The sequence below is a fragment of the Pseudorca crassidens genome, chromosome 8, assembly GCF_039906515.1.
Source record: "Pseudorca crassidens isolate mPseCra1 chromosome 8, mPseCra1.hap1, whole genome shotgun sequence".
NCBI lineage: Eukaryota > Metazoa > Chordata > Mammalia > Artiodactyla > Delphinidae > Pseudorca > Pseudorca crassidens.
The window spans coordinates 60,300,780-60,323,001 of NC_090303.1; the positions used below are offsets into that span (position 1 = coordinate 60,300,780).

Below are 22,222 nucleotides of genomic sequence, written 5' to 3' on the forward strand. Positions count from 1 at the left end.
CCCCATGAGAGAAAGAAGGTCTCAACATCAGAGTTGAATAGTGTTTTTGAATCTTGGTTTGCAATCTTTCTGTGTTCTTACATGATGTTTGGAACAGCCTAATGGAAATCACGTTAGGAGCATATTGTACTTGTAAAAATAGTCTAGAGAGAATGTAATACTTGGTTAATTATCCAGATGTGTAAAAGCAAAATGAAACTGGACTTAAAGAAACTTGTAATTGTGTATTCCATCTGAATCTCTCCCTTCTTACATGTTTCAACAACATTCACAGCCGACTTACTGTACCCCTGCCACCCGATTACTTTTAAGGGAGTCAAAAAATCCATATCGAAAATCAAGCTTCAATCAGCTCCTCCAGAAGAAACAAAACCGTGTCAGAGAATAATATTATAATGGAAACAATGTCCTCTTACAGAAATATCACATATGTTAGCAGTTACTATTGTTTAAGCTACTCTTAGTCGTCTGCATTTCTTATTGAAGTTTAGTTTAAAAAAAAAAAAAAGTAGATGCAGCTACATTCACTCTCTGACTTGCTTCTAAATATACCTTTTATGGTAAAACTCGCAGAACCTTTATCAGTGATAATGAGCAATGGCCTTTGAACCTGGTTACCAAGTGTCACTATTCATTGGCCCTCACCTCTGCCTGGAAGTGGAAAAAGGGAGTTGTCATCCTAGGCAATGGCATGTCAAGGATGGTCAGGGTCATTCTATGCCCGTTTCCCTGCTCTGCCCCCAAACCCCCAGCCACTCCAGCTAGAATGAATGTCTCTGAAGAGTTCACTTCGGGGCTGGTGAGAACTCTTCCATGTCTTCCGGGAGGAAACCAGGTGGGCTGCCCTTCTGGAGAGAGTCACATCGGTGTCATGTCCTCTAGCTGTCCCCAAACACAGACTATGGTGGAACCAGCCCCATGTACAGGGGTGGCCAGAGTGAATAGGGGGATATGCTTTGAAGAGAATTTTATACACACATTGAAAACTACAAAACTTGGTGAAAAGCCTAAGTTTAACGGAGTCACACAGGACACAGCAGCTAAGAGGACAGGATTAAGCTAGGGTGACCCTGACTTCATCTAGCCTTGGTAGAATCTTACTTCACTTGGCACCATTATTGCTTCTGAGGAGAGAAGAGGTGTGGCCTTACCACGGCCAGTTCAGAAAATTAATGAATGGAGAAAACTAGAGCTTTGGTATTGTGGTAATCTCTACAACTTCTTAGACATTGCTAGACCATGTGTCATCTAATTTCAAGACCACACTGCTGTGATTTAAAAAAAAAAAAGGCTTCTAACGAGAATATGACTTTATCTAAACATCTATTTCTCTTGACTATGAGCTTAAAAAGAAATGTAGAATCTACAGGAATACACATAAATTTATGCAAAAGTATGTACGGCCTTTCAAATATGTTCTTATTTCGTTTTGAGATGATGCTTCTTTAAAAATTAATTCCATCAGTGACAAACATACGTGAAAAGGATGTACCTTGCCTCCCCCCAACTCTAACTTCAGTGCCAGTTTTGGAGAAATTCATACCCAGCTTGAAGCCAGGTGACTTGAACAGATGAATAAACCCTTTTGTTTAGAGATTACAGTTAATTTGACTTTTAAATAAAGAGTGTGAATATACTGGGCCACAGTCAACAAACTGAGTCCTTCACTTGCTCACTACAGATAGAACTCAGAAGGTTGAAGCTGCGTAATAGATATAATTTAGCATTTCTGGTCCCCAGCCTAGACATCTCATCCAATTGGGTACTATTTGTGTCGCCATGCCACTTGGTCTAGCATAGTAGCTCACTTCAGACAAAGCTTATATTGACGTCTGATTAACTCATAGTCTTTTCCACGTAACCAGAGAATCAGCAAATATGTGTTGATTTGACTTAGATACGCTATCCAAAAGCCCGAGGCCCAATTTTGCAAACATTTCCATATGCCCCTGTTCAGTTCTCCAGGTTGCAGCATAAACCTTGACTTTTCTAATATTAAATTCATTAAATAGTCACAAATCCGTTTTCAATTCTAAAAGAAAATATTGGCAAGTCAGAGGAACATAACTGAAAATAGACATCTGTCATGAGCTCAAGAGTTAAACCAGCTCAAATGTCATCTAGTCATATTCAGCAAGTTCCAAGCTTGGAGAAAGAATTACATGTCAAGGACTTCAAGCCTTTATATCACTTGAAACTTCCATTTACTCCATAAAACTTGATGATCAAAAGACAGAAATATCCAAGAAGCTAGAGAACTTCTTTTCTGTTTGTATAAGGTTAGTAACCCTTAGAGATTCTGTACAAAATATGTAAGGGATGTCCGACTCCCTTGTACAGACAGTGGATCTATTCTGTGGGAAAAGGCAAGTCTTGAAAACAGTGCAGTTTTGAGAAGCCAGGCTCCAGAGAGCATCTTCACGAAGCGGGTTACCATCCTTAGCCCATCCTGTGACTACAGTCTTTGGGTGATGGAGTCTGGCTGCTTAGGTTCCAATCTTGGCTGGGTGAGCTTGTAAAGCCTACATGACCTCTCTAAGCCTCAGTCATCTCAATTGTAAAATGGGGATGACAATAACAGTGCCCGCTTCATAAGGCAGCTGTGACGATTAAACAAGGTAATGCACGAAACACTGCTTAGCGTCATGCCTGTCATATGATCCACTCTCAATAAACATGCTCAAATAAGATCTACAAATAAAACAAGGGGACTAGATACGTTTGAAGGCATCCTTCTAATCACCAAATTTAATGATCATAAGCCTGGACTAATAAGATAAAGGCATGGCCTACATAAAACAATTATAGGCCTATAGTTAGGGTAGTTCTCCCTTCCCACCCCTTCACAGGTATGTCAGTGCGTGAAGTTCCCCTATTACAAGTATCTTTCTATGGCTTAGGCTCTGTCCTCTATTCAAGGACGAGTATGTTGGAAGTACATTTAATTGATCAGATTCTCTCTAATGGATAGTGAGCTGGTAACAAGTCAGAATGGGGGAGAGAAACAGTAAAATCATGATGGGGATGGAAGAAGCATGGGAGAAATAGGACCTGAGCACAGCACAGCCAAGGAAAGGAAGGCCTTGGGTGGCAGGCAGGGCACTGGATGACCCTGGAAAATAAGGGAGTAGAAAGGAGGTTCCCAGGGCCTGGGGTGCAGTACAGGGAGAGAAGAGCCATGAAAAGAGATGTAAAACAGCCAAAGAGAAATCTCATTGATATTTTTATTTGATCTGGCAAATGCCTTGTGTGAAGCCACTCTATAACATCCATTCAACACTGTGCCTGGTATTGCATGAAACAAATGAAACAAACCTGGCTCTCACCTCCTGGGAGCCTGCACCAGAACCCAGGACCGTGACGATTTCAATAAAGAAATCAGACTCTGTGAGCCCGGCAGGACTTCACTCATGCAGATGAAGATAAAGTATCCTATTAAGCTCACTAATTTTTAAATAGCTTCAACGTTTTGCCTCAGATTCAGCCTTCGAATTAATCACGGTTGCAAAACTGCTTCTAAGGAAAGTAGGCCTTTCCTGCTGATCGGGAGATGCCCAGTTTTAACCACATGCCCTGCCAGTTTGGAAGCGCTCCCACCCATTGGCACAAACGCCTCTACACGCTAAATCTTTCCCATGAGTGGACAGAAAGCCACAGGCTCAGAGGCCAGTGGGCAGACCCCTCCCTACCGTCACCTCCCTGCCTTCCAGCGCCAGGGCTGTTGTGCTTTAAGTTTTAGCTGGGCCCACATACACTTGAGTGGATCCTAAAGAGTGTCTGTACCTCAAGAAAAAGAGCAATCTCACTAATAGTTACTGGCTCGGGAAGGATGACACTTAGGAAGAAAGTTAATGATATGAATGAAATGCAGCTTGTTCCTCTTTTTGAAGTACATTTTTTTCATGCCTTGAGGAGGGTGATTTATAGACACATTTGTCTCTCTTTAGAGAAAATTAATTCCAGTTGGTATTCTGGGCAGAAATGGAGAGAAGGGAAGGAGACAAAGCAGTTCTTCCTTCTCCGCTGCCCCAACTGCAGGTCTGCACTATGCCTTGCTGTGGCCTCGCGTGGTCCACACGGCAGGGGCGAAGGGCCTGGATCGGTCCCCACACATTTTGCTACCATCCAAAACCTCTAAGCTCCACCATCATTTTCTGATGGAGCAAACAATTTCTTTTAAAGATGATTTCAAAATAAGAGGGGAGACAATGCCATACCCCAAGAACAAGTGAGCAGAGCCTTGTAAACATCTCAGCCCCTGTTTACATGCATTAGGCCATATGCTTTGGAGCCATAACATTTTAATCCAGCTTTTCAACATGAATGGTAATAATAGTCATCATATGCTGGGTACTCACCACAGCCAGTCACTCTGCTAAATATTTGAGGAGGATTATCTAATTAAATGCTCAAAACAACCCCATGCGTAGGTACTGTTATTACTTGCAGACTCCCTTACACCAAAGTTAGGGCGCTGAACAGCTGTTCCAGCCCCTTTGAGCACCAGGCTACCCTCATTCATAGCACACAAATGTGGAGGATATTTAGGTCTAGTACCTTTGCAATCAAAAGCAGAAAACCATTTCTGAGTTTATGCATTTGTTTTCCAAGAACAATTCTACAAATCTAGCGGCATTATTTGTTCAGGAAATTAAGAGTTCACAAGAGAAAAGATTTCCTTTTCTTGAAAAATCTATTACAACATTTTTTATGGTGGCGGACACAGGGAGGGTGGGTTGGTATTATGTTAAAACTGCAATTGTATACAGATGCTTTAAGAGTACGTCTAGGTAACTACAGTTGAGTATCCAGTAAAGTAAAATATCCCCGGAAGTGATCTAATTTAAAAACCAACCCTTCTCATTGTAAGATGAAAAGCAGAGGCCCAGAGAGGTCACAGAACTTGTCTGGAATCATCCAGAGAGAGGCAAAGCCAGCAATGAACCTCAGGTGTCCTGATTATTAATCCAAAATTCCTTCCACTTCTCCATTCTGCCTTCTAGCCTTAAAACAGAAAGACCAGGTGGGACAAAGCAGACTAGAGAAACACAGCATTTTGCCAATAATAAACCATCAAGGCATTATTTAGTGCTCTACCTTTTAGAAAAAGATGTGCCCCCAGATTTAATGTATCTTGTGTAGTTCTCATGAAGATGCTGCTGCCTGGCAAGTGCATCTCCATCCCAGGCTCTGCCTGCCCTCATTCCCATCTTCCTTCATCACTTGGAAGGCACAGGTTTCCTTAAAAGTATTCATCCTGGCAGCAGAGAATATAAAAAGAAAATTGTCCTTTGCCACACACATTCAGAAACTACATGCATGAAACCACCAGGCAGACATGAGATAGACAAGTCAAATTTTTCATTTGGTATTTGGTAGCTTTGCCGAAAGTTCAACATGATGGTTAACAACATTGTCACATTATTTGCAAGACGAGGAATTACACACTAAGCAGATCACTCTTCTGTTGGTGGTGGAGAACCGGGTGTTTTCCAGGGTTGCTACCAAAATGACAGGAGTGTCACTTCCTCCATCCCCCTGACTCCAGTTATTAGTTCTAGAATGGCCATGGGATTCAAATGGATAATGAGATTCAGGTATATGGTGGAATTATTGGGAAAGAGAAGTTGAGCTGATAGGCTATACCTAGAGCCCTGGAGTGGGTTGGAGAGTCAAGGGCACAGGTGAAAAGAACTTATCTGAGAATGAAATCAGTGAAGTGCAAAGCCAAGTGAATAGATGGAGAGAACGTGAGACAAGATCCTGATAAGGTTTGAGCAACCAGATCCAGCCACACCTGATGCCAACAATTCAATCCCCTGTTTTACTTAAGACACTTTGAATAGGGTTTCTGTCACTTGCAAGCAAAAGAGCCGTGACTAATACACCCATATTTATCCTTCAAAATCCAATTTAATTGCTGTCTCCTCTGTTTGACTTTTCCTGAGGATCCCATATTGAGAGGTAGCTATTTGCTCACCTTACACTATTTGTCTTTACAGCTACTTCTCCAACTGTACTCTTCATTCTGTATGGTTAGACTCAGATTTACAGTAGAGTTAATGTCTGAATCATTGACTTTCTAATACTTGTCCAAAGCCTCAGACATAGTACATACTCAATATATGTGTGTTGAACTGAATTGAATTTGATTCTCAATACTGTTTCAGGGAACACTGAACCCTTCAATGGTTTCCCATTACACTTAGAATAAAGTCTAACCACTCTGCCATGAGCAACAGGGCCCTACACGATCAGCCTGCCTCTCCCATCTAAGCTCCTTCTACAGTGGCTCAATGCTTCTCCTTGAGTGCACCAAGCCCGTCCCTACCTCAGAGTCTTTGCATTTGCTGTTCCTTCTTCCAGGAAAGCTCTTCTCACAGATATTGCAGAGACCACTCCACTACGTCACTCAGGAATCTGCTCAATTGTCTCCTTACCGAAGAGACTTTCTCTGACAATCTTATCCAAAATAACACTTCCATCACTCTCCAGCCCTCACCCTGCTTATCTTTTTCATGACATCTTTTTCAGACATATCGCTGCCTGACCATCTGGTACATATTTATTTCTTTCATTATCACTGCTTTCACCTCTGGAATGTACGAATGCAGGGAATTTTTCTGTTTTGTTCACAACTGTACTCCTAGCACCTAAGAATTTTTGTGTTCTCAAAATATTGGCTGCTATACATTTTTAAAATAACCTTAAATTTAAAAGGATGAAAAATAGCAAACCTTAAGATTGAAACCAACATATGCAAATGAACTGTTCATTAAATTGTAACATAATCACCCTGGAAAAAACCAGAATTAATTCCCTGCTAGGGCAGGGAAAGTACAAGATAATCCTATAACTTATAACTAATTTGTGCCAAAGAGCAAGGAAATGCTCAAAGGATAATGGGGACAAACGGGGACAATGTGTCAAAAGGACACAGGAGCCAGCCTGAAGGGTTCCCATTGACCAAATATAGGAAAATACAAGCATCAAAAACAATAATGATATCAATAAAATTTAACACAGCAAACAGAATTTACAATCCATGAGTCCCCAGTGATATTTTTAAAGTACATATCAGAGAAGAGGAAGAAGGAAAGATGTTCTCTACAGAAGAATGCCAGATGATATCTAAAGGAAGATAGATCAGAAAAATCACCATTTTATAACCCCCAGTATATTAACTGATTCAGACAGGAATCATCAGTGGATGCTAAAACTACTTGGTGACATATTTGGTGTGTGTGTTGGGGGAAACAGATGTTCACATGGTCTCAGATTATTTATTAATTTCAAAGGGAAAATGGTACCTTTTCAATGGTGAGATCTGGCAGATACCATCTTGACTAAGTGACCAGTAATGGAACAAAGATGTTATATGCCTTCTGATGTGATTGAACAGAAAGTAAACAACTATGTAGTGTTCTTGCCAAATGTTTTCAGTGAATCTAAGCATTGGAAAAGAGTCAGACAAAGTCAGAAATGGGACATTCTACAAGGCACCTTGTCTAGACTCTGGATAATCATCATCACAACTGACAACAACACCAACAAAGACATGGTACTGAGACATGACAACCCACTGTGATATATGAATCTTTATTGGGCACTGAATTTTTAAATCTATGCTATGGAGGACATCTGCGGGATAATTGGAGAATTTTTTATATGGGCTGAATTAATATTGATGTGTGTGTGTGTATATACTGAATGAATAAACCACAAGTGTCATAATATATTTCAGTCCTGAAGATGTTGGAAGCATGCAAGAAAACATGACTTCAACTCACCTCCCCAGTGGCATAAAAGTCATTGTCTTTATAGTCAGAGAACAACTGGAAAAACTGAGTAAGTGCACTGCAAAAAGAAGAACAACAATAAAAATCACACGGAATCATGCTATGCTACACAATTTCACCCTTGGACAATAGGCTTCACATTTGAGTTAAGATACTATTATGCTATAAGTTCCTGTAGGCATTTTTTCAACGTCTCATGTGCATAACACTCCATACTCTGTGGATGGTTAGAAGAATACTTGTGGGCTTACTTTGTGATACTCAAAGTTGAGACAAGTGAACATCAACACTCTGGGAAGGTTTCCAATTCCCTGGGTTACCAACTTGGATCACCCACCTGTTGAGGGGACCCTTGAGCAAAGTGCTACAGGCTTTCACCTATTACTTAGCAATTTGTGGAGTTAGTTCTGCAAACCTTATGACCCCATTAATCTCGGGTTGCGGTGAGGTAATGGGAACCTTAGTTGCTTACCAACCTCTCTCTGTGGGGAAGCTGAACATTTCTATATTCTAACGGGGCTCCCAGCATTTCAGTGTTTTAATAACCAAAGAACAGAAAAGGTGTAAAATGACTGTAGTCTAAGGGAAAACCACCAAATGGTCACAGACATTGAAGTAAATGCACAGTGGCCTCCAGGGTCAAAAGAATCACATTTAGGAAAGAATGCCAAAAGCCACCTTGGCAAGCTGAAATAGATTTAAACAGCCTCCAGAAATTATTTTATAATAAGCAAGAAAAGGGTGGATTATTGAATCATTCTCTACTTGAACAAAATCTTTCAGAAAGGAAACAAAAACTTGTGAAACTCAGAAGCTTTATGAATGTTTTGACCCAGATTGCAATGCCTGAGAAGCTAGGCAGGGTTTCTGTTCCAGTTTCCTGCTGAGGGACTAAAAGCCGTAAACCAGCCAGTGAACATGAAAGGCAAGGAGGCCCTGCAAAACCAGGAGAAAGAGAAAGTTCAAGGGTCACCCAGAGGCAAAACTGGGTCATTACAATCACCGTGATCCTGGAAATACTTAATTTTCAAAGGCTTCATAAAAACCCACCATTAAACTCTACTGTAGAGTTTCAGTTTATTTCTCTGTTTATTATTTATAGTAACTAAAATCTTTGTAGCAACTAAATCTGGGAAGCTGCATTATACAGCGTCCATGTTTGTGCTGGCAATGAGCTAGCTTTAGAGCTGATATAAAAATAGGAGTTTATTCTCCAGCCTTCCCTCTCCAAACTTCAGGCTAAAAACTGCTTGCCTTTCTCTCTGACTGCTAGTTGGAATGGCAATAGACATTTTAATATAGTAAATCTGAACTAAGCCTTGTGCTTCAGCTTAAAGCTTATTTCCTTAAAGAATTTGTTGGAGGATTGTCAGGGCTGCTAGATTTAGCAAATAAAAACAAAAGATGTACAATTAAATTTGAGTTTCAGATAAACAACAAATAATGTTTCAGTATTAATATGTTCCAAATATTTCATGCGACATACATAGATTAAAACATTATTCGTTGTTCATCTGAAATTCAAATTTAACTGGGCACTCTGTATTTTACCCGACAATCTTAGCTGAAGGAGATAATCTCCTAGGTTGCTTCCAGCCTGAAAAAGCAGGATTATCTAGCTGAAGTTTCCAAGGCAAGGTCCCACTTGAGGAAGCTATCACAGAGATTTAATTTCACAGTAGGATATGAACAAAAATTTGGCTAATCATAGCAAGGCCTTCGTAAGTCTTTCTTAAATGGGAACGAAGAATAAAATAGATAAATTTAGTAAGTTGCACGTACATAGATCATTTGCTCATTGAACTGTGTTTTCATCAAGGACTATACCATTATGTGGTGAAGGGTTGTTTCAAAATAATATCTAGAATAATGCTCACATAAAATTGCAAATTTTAGAAGTAGAAATGCCAAAATACATAAGGCATAATACATGCACGTGTGTGTGCCGTGCACTCCATGCATTTACTCAGGCACAAGCGCCACATGGCACACAAGGCATGCCTCTTCCAGGTGTTTCCATTTGACGACCTTGCTGGCATTGTGCCAAGGCCTTGTCAATTTGAGTCAAATCTTAGTCAAAGGCTACCTGGTGGCAGAAAGGTACATTAAAGGACAATAGGATGAAACACAGATTGCAAGGGTGAATGAGTAGGAGAAAATACTCCTCAGATAATTTTTTTAAAAGGGAAGATGGGTTCAGGGCAGAGAAGATAGACGTAAATGATAACGCATTAGAGATCCAAAGACAACCTTGGACTTTGGTCAGCTCTAGTGGAGTCAGGGTCATAGTAAATACAAGACATCCAGGAGAACTGAGGTTAAAATAATCTCAGCAGAAGCTCCGTACCAACAAAAGCCAAACAAGGTATAGCTTTTGTTGCTGACAGGCTGAAAGCAGCACAGCAACAAGAATCTCGGTGGTTTCGTTCTGTTGCATCAGATCAGGAGCCGTCCTCTGCATTCATTCATTCCACTTCTAGTATGGCCAGGCCATGATCTCTGCCTGCACCCATCACGCAGTATTGTTCTAATTAAATATATGAAACTGTTTCATGGTCATACTGCCATGAAGCTTTGTTTAGCAATACATACTATCTCCCATGCAAACCAATACGTGGAATCGAATAGCAGCATTTCCATCTGGCTGCTAAGAAGACAACTTCAGGCACACTGGGAGAGTGGGGACTGGGGAGCTTGCGTACTACTGTATCAGCAGCACCAAGAACCATGTCGGGCACATAGTAGGCAATCAAAAAATAGTGGTACATGCCGTGGAGTGGCTGGGCCCATGAGCCACAGCTGCTGAGCCTGCGCGTCCGGAGGCTGTGCTCTGCAACGGGAGAGGCCACAACAGTGAGAGGCCCGCGTACCACAAAAAAAAAAAAAAAAAAAGTGGTAGAGGGAGAGTGGCACCAGCTGCTCTACTCCAGTTAGAAAATTTATTATTCTTTAGGAAATTTATATATTTTTCTAAACCAGAGAGGCATTGTGGTCCTAAACACATTCCAAATAGAAAAAAAAAAAATTTAAACATCTTGTTAGTGAAAAAGTTTCACTTCCAAACACAAAGAAAAGCAGCCTAAATGTGAATGTCAAATGTCTTTAGGAGTCTCCTTACAGCCGTGCACTAATAATAGTGAAAAGGAATTGGATTTTCAGAAAAAAAGAAAGATGGTTTTCAAAGGGAGAAAAAGAATGTTCTACTCTTTAAACCAATAGTAGACAATTTATAGGTTTCAAAGCGACCTTCTTATTCCAAACACCCATCTGGACAGCTGGAGAGAAGACTCTAGTCACAAAGGGAAACAAATAGTGCAAACCATAAAGGAAACAGCTGAAATCAGTTTTCTGCACTACTCTTGATTAACTACTTTCCAGTTCTAAGAGCCTGAAGCAAAAAGAACTAAAACAGCTATAAACAATGGATGCTTTGAAATAGGTTCTCTTTACATGTCTTGCAAGAGGAGATGAACCACATGTCAGCAGTAAATATCCACTCAGAGGGTCAACTGGAAGCTGTGACCATCTCTGGGGGAGGGGCAAGAGAGCCAGAAAAGGAAGGGCAAGGGTGCAAGGCTCGGGCTTAGAGGGTCTGATGCATTTCTTTAATACAGACCCTCCGCCCTCAGGGTGTTTGCTAGTTAAACAACTGAGGTTGTTTGGATTTAAGGCAAAAGAGGGTTGGAGTAGGAGGAGGGTATGGGGGAGAAGTAGGTTTCCAATCTGAAAAATGAGAGCTCACAGTCAGTGCTAAATGAGAAAGACATGACGCTTGAGTAAACTTGTAAAAGACAGCCGGCAGGATTATGTCTGTGGTGGGAAAAAGGAGGTGCCTGAGCTGCGGGCAGGCAAGAGACCCCTGTCAGGATCTAGCTAATCTGCCCCCAGGACCCATTCATTGTATCTGGAAGCAGACGTGTGCGTCCTATCCAGCCCGCCTAGAAACTGAATGCAAGTGTTAAAATAATGGGACATGTGGCAGATGAAAGTGTGCAAGACAGACAACAACCATATCATTTTCTGGGGTAGCAGAGAAGAGAGAAAAATCTCTGGGAGAGAGGCCGGAAGTTCTTCCTTCCTCTCCCCCACTCCCACCCCTCCCAGCCATTGGCCTTGGGGAGAAAGAAGAATAAAACGGAAAGCTTTTGTCAGAGATCAAAAAACTCTGACTCCTATTAGATTCACTTTCACTTTGGGGATTGGTTGGGTTTGCTCACCAAGTAATTAGCAGAATGAGTGTTTGGTAAAAGTGGGGGGCAGGGTAAAGGAGCTAGTTAACTCTTCCTGGCCACTAGGATTCTTTTAGTAAATTATTACAATGCGTAAAGGGGTGCCCTAGTGATCTGAAAGAATCCAGGACTTGGTCTCTAGTAATAATTTACAGACTGAAAAAAAAAATGTGACCGAATAAGAAAGGTCACTTACTTTAAAAACAAGTACTAAAAAATAGCTATAATGAATGTAAGAAAAAGAAAGGAAGACATTATACGTATACTGTTTGATCAGGCTTACAACGTCACATTTTTCTTAATTTCTTTTTTAGTAAAAGAATAATTTTGTAATATGAAGGGAAAAGAGACTTGCTAACAAGCTGAGCTTTCAGCCTGGAAAAGGCATGAAGGAGAAACACAAGAGTAAAAAACTGCATTTTGTGAAGGCCACAAAAGGAAGAATCCTGGGAAAGAAAACAAACAAACATCCAAGATGTTGTTTCCTGGCAAGAGCGGAGTTCAATATAATGTTGGAAAGCAAGCAGAAACCTCTTAGGCATCTAGGTGAAAGGTTGGAAAATCATCTTTGGTTGAACAATTCTGCTCTGTTTCCATTGTTTTTCAAAAGCTATGTTTACAAAATTAAAATTATGCCTTAAGATGTCAGTTCTTCTTGCTACTTTCTCTACTTTCATACTTATCAATGATAATGTAATAAAGTGGAAAATAGGCCGTGTGCGTGTGCGTGCACACACCTCACATAGAAGTATTCTTAAAAGATCTTCAGGAAATGGACTATGAAGACCAATCAATAATACTTCTAGGGCTTCCCTGGTGGCTCAGTGGTTGAGAGTCCGCCTGCCGATGCAAGGGACACGGGTTCGTGCCCCGGTCCGGGAAGATCCCACATGCTGCGGAGCGGCTGGGCCCGTGAGCCATGGCCGCTGAGCCTGTGCTCCGCAACGGGAGAGGCCACAACAGTGAGAGGCCCGCGTACCGCAAAAAAAAAAAAAATAAATAATAATAATACTTCTACTACTGGAAGAATTTTCCTGTTGAAATAGAAAAACGTTTGGTCTGAAGAAGGCTGAAAGAGTCAGGGCCTTTTACCTGTATAAGTCTCGTGCCACATCGTCCTCATCCACTGCATATCCCTGGAGATGTTCAGTAAAACTGAAGCCTGTGCCCACCTGAAGGTGAAATAAATAAGCAGGTATAAACATAGAGAAACACATGTCCTGCTGAGAGATACCACCTGGGAAGGAAATCAATCTTATTCCAAAGGCCATGACTTTGACCTCAGATTTTTGCCATCACCCACATGCACTCAGCCGTCCTCACAGGAGGATGCTGCATGTCACCTAGGTCCCCCTTCCCTCCTCCAAGCCCAAACAAAAGAGCAGCGCAAAGCTCTGCCCTGAAGTCAGTGACTGAGCTGTGCTGATCCTGCAGCGAGGACCCTGCCAGATGTTGCTTTAAGAACAAGAAATTCACCTTTCCTGGCTCCTGCTACAGTATCAAAAGACCCCAAGTTGTCTCCTCTCTGAAACCTGGAGGGTGCACTGCTCTGCCTGCTAAGAAGGAACTTAGGCTGGAGATAAAAGATAGTTGTGTGTGTGTGTGTAGTTATTTTTTCCCATTTCTTTATTTATGGGAAATATGGCCACTAAGCCCCTTCACCTTCAGCAGACAAGGGGCTTTAAAATAAAGATTAGCTTTAAACTAATATTTCCTTATACCTAGAAGTTCATGGACAACTGAGCTGTAAATCAATAGAAGAAGCTACTACTTATTTTGGGTCAATAATATACATAAGGAATGCACCCCCTCCACACACACCAGTTGTAAATATTTTTGCTTTTGTTTTTTCTCCAAACACCCAAGAGAACAGGACATTTAATTAAACTTTTATTTAAATATGGTATTATAGACTAGGAAAAAGGATGGTTGACAAAACATGGGGGAGGGCAAGAATGTTGGACTTTTTTCTCCCTATTTTTCTGTTTTATCTTTGAACCAACTGGGAAATGAAAGAAGTTAGAGGAATTAGTTAGAGGACAAAGAAGATACTCCCAATCTGCAGAAGCTGACCCTAAAGTTACTTTCCTATACTGCAGTTTCTAGGATTTAATTTCATAAGAACTTCCCAAGGAGAATTCCACCTTTTGCTCCCCCTGAGATGAGGCATTCTGTTCACTGTGATAAGTGACGGGGGCCAGTGTTGACTTTTTATATCTAGAACTCAGTTTGAAAGATTAGGACTTCCCATACTATATAATAACCCATGCTATAGCGAAACCCATATCATCAGGAGAAAGAAACTAACCCCTTATCTTGGATGGTATAATTCAGTGATCAGGACATTTTATAAGATTAGAAATGAGGCAAGGAGAGAAGGCAGCAACTAAAATTCCCAAACTTGGATGTAATGATACATGTTAGAAAAGTTAAATTTCAAATGTGTTCTTTAAATAGACAATTATATTTTAAAAAGAAAAAAATTAAATCTGTATTTTTTTCTATTTCTTAAATGTACTTAATGAAAGAAAAAAGACAAGAGGGACCAACACTGCCATTTCACAGGAGCCTGGGGATACTCACTGGATTATCAATGTAGAGCATGGAAAATATAGTGGTCCAAGGAAAGTCTCTGGCACGCACTAGCAAAGCAGAGAAGAGGTTTTAGACTGGGTCATTAATAAAACATCCCATCTAATGCCTAGCTCTGGTTAGGAGCCCAACATGCCTACCTGTCCTCTTCTGGTGAGCGAACCCTTGGTGTCCCTCTGACGTTGCATTATACTCTCATAGTAGGGAACAGATACCGGCACCTTTTTCTTCTCCCCTCCTCTCCTTTACTTTTCCCAGAACCAAAGAGTTTCTACATCTAAGATGAACTTTGGAAACAAAACCCCGTGCAACTGGTTCATGCAGAAACACCCATCAACCAGGGATGGAATAAACCCATCTGCCCAGTTGGGTGAATCATCCTTAATGTCCAATTCTCCAGAATCTGCTTCCTCCCATCCAATGCTGAAGAGAACCACAACTTCAACAGAATTGTGTACGTGAATATACTGAGTCACAATCTGGTTCACCCTCCACATTCTGACCCAGGGAAAGTAAACAGTCTCCCCTCCCCACCAAAAAAATGAGATGGAGGTAAACCTGGGTTAGAGCTGGGTGTGGTTCCTTCTCCATTCCTTCCTTCATGCCAGCCCCAGCCCTCAGTATCTTGCTTCCAAGATATCCGATCATTCATGTGACTGAACCGTACAGTGTTCAGTTCATGTGAATAACTAGGGATATAATTCCACCCATTTGTCCTACGCAAAAGGGCTTACCCAAATACTAATAAATACCAACTGTTTTCATAAGCCCGGATTGCTTGAGTCAGTAGGAGACTGGCAGAACAAAGCTTGGAACCTTTCACCCAAATTTTAAGGGAGAAAGCAGCCCAGCCAGGACACGCACCCTGGTGGCTCCTCCTTCTTGGACAAACGTTGCCAGAAAGTTATGTTTTTATAATCTGGAACTGTAAAGCTATTACTAGTGGCTCACTGTTCACTCTAAGTTATTTCTAGAGCAGATATAAGGTTCAAATGAAAAACTCCCCATGGGAAAACAGAGTCCAAGCAGCACTTACCGGTCATGTTTCTTGTGACAATATAAGGTCCGTGTTCCACAAAGAGTCCAAACATGGATGAGCCTCCCGGCCCTCCCTGCAGCCAGAGGACGACTGGAGCATTCCACGGATCTAGCTAGAAGGGACAAAGAACCCAGTGACTAAATAGAGTGCTAAGGCTGCAGAATACATCCAAGCAAATTTACCCCAACCCTCCATCTCTCACAGCCTTGACTCATCTAAGTCTCATCAAGCCTTCTCAGACCCCAGTGACCACTCTCCACTGTCATCTCTTGTTGTTTTGATTTAGTATTTGTTTCATATGCCGGTATCTATCTTGTGCAGTTAAGTCTTTTCTCACTAATGGCCATAAAAGCCACAGATTGTAGAAGCTTAGCCTTTGTGTGCCCCTAGACACCCAGCATACTGTCTAGGGCACGGTTAGATTTTTTTAAAGCTCTTTAAACTTTCTGGGGACTCTTCCATTTGACCAACATATTCCCAAAGAGGCACAACAAAGAATCCATCCTCCTCAGTGACAATTTTCCCCTTTCACTGAGAGCCCAAATTGCCTTTCTGATTTTATTTACAGAGAAGGTGACCACGGAGATAACAGGAACTTCATTCAACATGATGAAACTGAGAAGAACAGAGAGAGGCCCTGAGTCATCTAGTCCATGCAAACAATAGCAACAAAACCCTGAACGAGGTATGGATTTATTTAGGAGATGTGGCTGATGTAAATAAGGAAAGGTCACTGGCAGGGTTGGGATGCTGGAAATGAGCCACTGGTAGTGGTCAACACCGTCACCCCTGATGACAGAGTGGTCTTTACTTCTTTCACGCAGCACCTCGCGGGGGTCGGCACCACGCTAGGAGGAGGTCCTAGCAGAGCAGTGAGTGAAAAAGACAATTCCTTGCCCTCTTCAAGCTGACATTTCATTGGAAATACTGACAGTAAATGAATGAATAAATACGAGGATTAAAGAGTGTGGAGAGGAAATAAGGGTGATGTTAAAAGAGCGAGTGAGGGCAAAGAAAGAGGCATTTCCTTTGGACACAGTGATCAGGGAAGTTCTCAGTGAGATCCTGAGAGTGAAATTGAGACGTAGAAGCTGAGAAGGACCCAGCTACAAGGAGAGCCAGCGAACGATACTGTAGATGGAAGAAATCCTCAAGACAGAGAAGAACTGGGTGGGAGAGCAGTGAGCATGGAAGTTGCCTGGCCCTACGTGAAGCCTTGGGAGCAATCTGAAAGAAGCTCCACTTGGTCTCCACAAGGCTCAAAGCAGAACCTGATAGTGAGTCCTCATTGGATGTCATGGCTCATCTGATGTGCAGTCAGTCAGGTCTGGCAAGAAAGGATCCTACTGCTTCAGCCCAAAATGAAATCCTGCAACCTCTTACTTAGCCCAGTCACACAGAGACAAATCAGTGTTGCATTAGAAGGTCAAAGTGGATTGGCTCATCCATCTGGATGATGTGAGAAGGCCGTGGGCAGAAGGCAAGACGAACTCAAGGGGAGGGGATCTGGCACCCACAGCCAAGAACCTGGAAGAGCTGATCCTACAGGGTTCTAACCATGAAAACAGCAGGGACAGAGGGATTTCTCTTATCTAGTCACCAAATATCTACAGAGTCCTTTGGCAGCTTTAGGGAGGGGTCAAGGGAGCGGGCTGAAAGAGTGGCAGCGGTCAGAACAGCTGTGAGCTGGAGAAAAGCCTGCCTAGGAGGGGCCACCTGGGATCCACTCTCCAGTGTTAAGGAATTAAATGAGATAATATAATATTTGTAAAGCCCTTGGAGCAAAACCTAATGCATGATAAAAAGCACATTAAGCACGAATGATTATTATAACTAAGGAAGCAGGTAGAAAAAGTTGGAGCCCAGAGTCAGACTGGGAACTCAGATCAGGGCTGTAGCTCCAAGTGTCAGCACAGTGTAATGGATAAGTCTTGTGAGCTCCTGTTCCAAACTGGATTCCAATCTGGGCCACTAGCTGTGTGACTTTAGGCAAGTTGCCTAAGTCCTGTGGACCTCAGTTTCCCCACCTGTAAAATGGGGATCAATGATAGTACCTATGCCATGTGGTGGTTGGGAGGACTAAATAAATTAATTTTCATAAAACCCAGTGAGTGGCATATAGTGCCTGTTCTACAGATGTTAGCTATTGCTACTGGGTTGGCCAAAAGAGTTAGTTCGGGTTTTTCTGTACCATCTCATGGAAAAACCCAAAGGAACTTTTTGGCCAACTCAACATAATAGAAAAATACTAGGAATTTATAGACAGTTTTCATGTAAAACATCTATAAATGAGAGAATAGGAAAAGTGGGTCATTTGCTGTTTATTCTTGCTCCTTTGGACATCTTCCCTGGTCAGTTTTTCGCTAGTTGGTTCTCTTGCCTCAAGTGTTGCAAATGTCTATAAAGAATTCAAGAGAACCAGGAACTTATAAGTTGAGGGAGAAAAAATTAACATCAAAGCTGGACTTTTAAAGCCACTGTAGGGAAGCAGAGTGACCCTGGAACTGGTAGCCAGACAGGTGCTGGTTCTACTTGGCCACGTAATAGCTGCGTAATCCTGGGCCTCAGATTCTTCCAGCCCTCTGCTGCCTCGTCCATCAAAGGGCAATAAATGCTCACCTCACAGGCTTGCCCAAGGACCCTAATGAGAAAACGTATCATGAAATGATACTGTCAACTCTACTGTGCTGAATAAATATAACTACCTCTGCCCTAGACTGCCTGGCCCCAACTGTGTGTTTTGTTTGAACAAGTGATTTTTATCTCCCCTCCAATCCGCTATCTTGCTATTCAATATCACTCCCCAGGACCACCTTCCACTTGTATTCACTCAGCAGTAGGAGAGTATTAGAGGTGGAGACAGGATGGAATCTAGACGGAAGTAGTTCCTGCCTCCCGGGCGTGTGAGATACTGTGAGTCCATCCATTCCAGTGGACCTCCAGCCCCCCACTTCCTTCCTATCGTGCACATGAGCTTCTAGAAGCCCTGGAGAGCTACCCATGAGCCAGTGGTTCTCAACCTTGGACACCCATTAAAATAACTCGGAGAGCTTTTTTTTTTTTAAAAAAACTACTGCTTAGGCCCAAATCCCAGAGATTCCAATTCAACTGGTCTGGGGTGAGGCAGGCACCCGTCTGTTTTAAAAGCTCCCAGGTCGTTAAATGTACAGGCAGGGCTGAAAAATCTGTGAGGGTGATAGAGAGTTTGCCCTCTTGGGTGCCCAGGGCCCTCTGATCTCCACCCTATCCTCCCCTGCTTTTCATGTCCCTTCCTGTGACCTGGCACAATGATGGGACCTCCGGGCTCTCAGAAAAATAGGCTGACCCTGAGAGGCCACACTACAAAGTCAAGTCTAACACCTCAGTGCCAAACATCTTTATTATGCGACTTTGAAGCACAGGACACTGAATTCTTGGAATGCTTAAATAATAGGAGATCTGCACACACCCCTCCAACCTCAGCTGACCCTGCTCCTCAAATTTACTTTCCTGAAGGAGGTGAATGAGCTCAACAACCTCTGAAGAAGCTCATTTTTTAAAAGAAAACTCCACACACACATCTTCTTACTCTGATGAGCCAACGAACCTGTGAACTAATACTACCCATATCTGGAATGAAATGCAAAAGTCAGATGCTGGAAAAGAAAGGTTCACGTGTACATCGCAAAAAGTTAGTTATAACACAGCCTGCGGACTTCTGTAATATGCTGTGACATCACAATGTCATGACATATAACAATAATTATGTCAATAATAATGGCATAAAGTTATTATGTGATAATTCCTTGGGTGATATATTCAGCTCTCAGTTGTAAGAATGAAACCCTTCTCCCACTCGCTAACCCCCATTTAGGAAAGAATAAAAGTAAATGAAGACAGCCTGAACAAAACCACACTGCAAAACTTAGGATCAAATGAAGTAAGAAACAACTGCTTTACTTCATTTACAGATTTACAAAATTCAGGACTTTTAAAGTACTTATTATTTTGAAACTATAATTCAAGACTGTATGAAACAAGAGAGAGAATGTGTTTATTTTTGTCCAAATTTTGAAAAATTTTACTTAAAGCTTTTCATATTATAAAGAAAGTACTTATTCTTAATTTTTTTCCAAAGAGGGTATAAAAAAATTCCCCCTTGCCCCACCAATCCTATTCCCTAGAGATGATCATAGAAATATTTAGTCTTCCAGATTTTTCTCTATACTCCACCTCACCTCCCCACATGTACATATACACGTATCTTACAGATGTTACATATGCGATATACACAAGCACTTTTTTTTTCAAAAATAGAATCAGGCTATACATAATATTCTGTATTTGCTGTATTCACTTAACAACATGTTGTGGAAATGTCTTCGTATCAGTACATATTATCATTTGGCTGAATAGTCCGACACTCTGAATTTACAACAATGTATTAATTCATTTAACATATAACATGAACAGGCATTATTCTAGGGCTGGGGATTCAGACCAGCTCCACTCATGGACAGGAAGGATACTTAATGATTAAGAGCATAGGTTTTGGCACCAGACTGCCAGGGTATGAATTCTAATTATGTGATTTTAGAGCTGTGTGACCTTGGGCAAGTTACTTAATGTCTCTGTGTCTCAGTGTCTTCTGCTTGAAAATAATAATAATAATGTCTATCGTACAGGATTGCTGTGCAGATTCAGAGTTAATATACGCCCAGCAATTGAACAGCTCCTGACATGTCTACTTAAGTGTTAGCTCTGATTACTTTTCTGGTAGGGTGGGAAGACAGGTAATAAATAAATAAGCGGGTGATATGAAAGAGCAATGGAAAGACGTTAGATTGAACAGGTAAAGAAGTCCTCTGGTGATGGGCTAACATTTGAGCTGAGACCGGAAAGGTGAGTAATCCCCTATTGATAAAAATTTATATATTTAATTAAAAAGAAAATAAAATCTCTACTAATGACATATAGGTCAGAGTAGTGTAGCAAGAACCGATGATCAAAAAGAAGGGACAAGGAAATTCTAAATATAAAAGAAGGGACAAAGGAATCATAAATAGTTAAGTGAGAAGTCTTTCTAACAACAGAAGGGTGGGCACGCAGGTCCCACAAATCTGCCCTCTTCTTGGTGAGCAAGAAACTATGGCTTTGCCTCAGAAGTCCTTTCAATTCTTCTGGTGACCCCTGGTGGCCAATTCAAGAACTTGGACATTCCTCCCTCAGGGTTTGTTCCTAAAGGAACAGCCCAGAAGGAGGCAGGTTATCTACTGTTTTTTAGATCCCTACTGAAGTAAATTTCAGTCTGTCACATTAGTGGATTCCATTATTTATTCACTATGATAGTGAAAAAATCTACCCTATGCCTTAATAGATTGTCATTCGAAGTAAGTAAAACATTTATTTGGTTTAACATTCTATACTTAAAGAGATTCTTAGAAACACCCAGCTTTTTCCTTTCTCCTTGCTTCTAAGTGAGCGTAGAGGAGACTCAATATGGGAACACTAATGAAATGAAACCAGTACTCAACCCTCCTGCCCTACTGCTTCCCACGTGGGTAGCATCCCCTTATGTTCTGAGTCTTCCTTTTCATCCCTGCTCCCCATCAAACCATACCCATCTTCGTTCCGTCCTCCCAGGCCCTCCTCTACATCACGTGGTAGAGATAACCTTCTACTCGGGCCTTACACATAATCACTGAAGTAGTACATTCATACATCAGGGCCAGGGGAGCACTAAAGACTTGCCGATTTCAGTACTCTCAGGTAACAACATTGTACTTTACACAGAGGACTTGCTGGAGCAACTCTAGGGAATCTTAGGTACCCAACAAGTATTGGGGCAATATTTTCTGCCAATGCCTAGGGCTGGGTACATATTCTAGCCACCCTCTTCCTGAACCCCCAACAAGGAACACCACACTTCGTAAGAGAAAACAGCAACTTAACCACTATAGACTCAAATCAATGTACCACTTAAAATAAGAAGTACAATTAGTAAATTAATTAAGGCTCCCTTCACACTTCTATATGCAGAGGCTGATCATTTTTGGTTTAAGCAATGTGTTCTGTCATAATGGAAGTCATTAGCACCCCAAGTAAATGTTTTGAAATTCCCCCGAGTATGTTTGAATGGACTCGCATTTTGCCACACAGATCCCAGTTCAGCTGCTACACTAATGGTATTAATCAAGACACAGCTTTTTATTTAAAGCAATTGGTTTTTTGCCTAGAATTGTTAACTAGGTACCTAACAAAATTTTTTAATAGTATTTTTAAATTAATTTATTTATTTTTGGTTGTTTTCGGTCTCCATTGTTGCACGCGGGCTTTCTCTAGTTGCGTCGAACAGGGTCTACTCTTCGTTGGGGTGCACGGGCTTCTCATTGCAGTGGCTTCTCTTGTTGCAGAGCACAGGCTCTAGGCGCGTGGGCTTCAGTAGTTGTGGCACGCAGGCTCAGTAGTTGTGGTGCACGGGCTTGGTTGCTCCACAGCATGTGGGATCTTGCCAGACCAGGGATTGAACCCGTGTCCCCTGCGTTGGCAGGTGGATTCTTAACCACTGCGCCACCAGAGAAGTC

At 41.6% G+C, this 22,222-nt stretch overlaps 1 protein-coding gene across 1 annotated transcript in view; it reads right to left on the reverse strand.

Moving 5' to 3' along the window:
- Positions 1-15,295, reverse strand: part of CPVL (carboxypeptidase vitellogenic like) — a 75,044-nt gene extending 59,749 nt beyond the window's left edge. The window contains exons 1-4 of the mRNA XM_067746605.1: positions 15,179-15,295; positions 14,612-14,670; positions 13,121-13,200; positions 7,791-7,857 (exon numbers count right to left, since the gene is read on the reverse strand). Coding sequence (XP_067602706.1) covers positions 7,791-7,857; positions 13,121-13,200; positions 14,612-14,670; positions 15,179-15,272 — 300 coding nt within the window. The 5' untranslated portion in view covers positions 15,273-15,295. The remainder of the gene's footprint in view (positions 1-7,790; positions 7,858-13,120; positions 13,201-14,611; positions 14,671-15,178) is intronic.
- Positions 15,296-22,222: the final 6,927 nt, after the last annotated feature.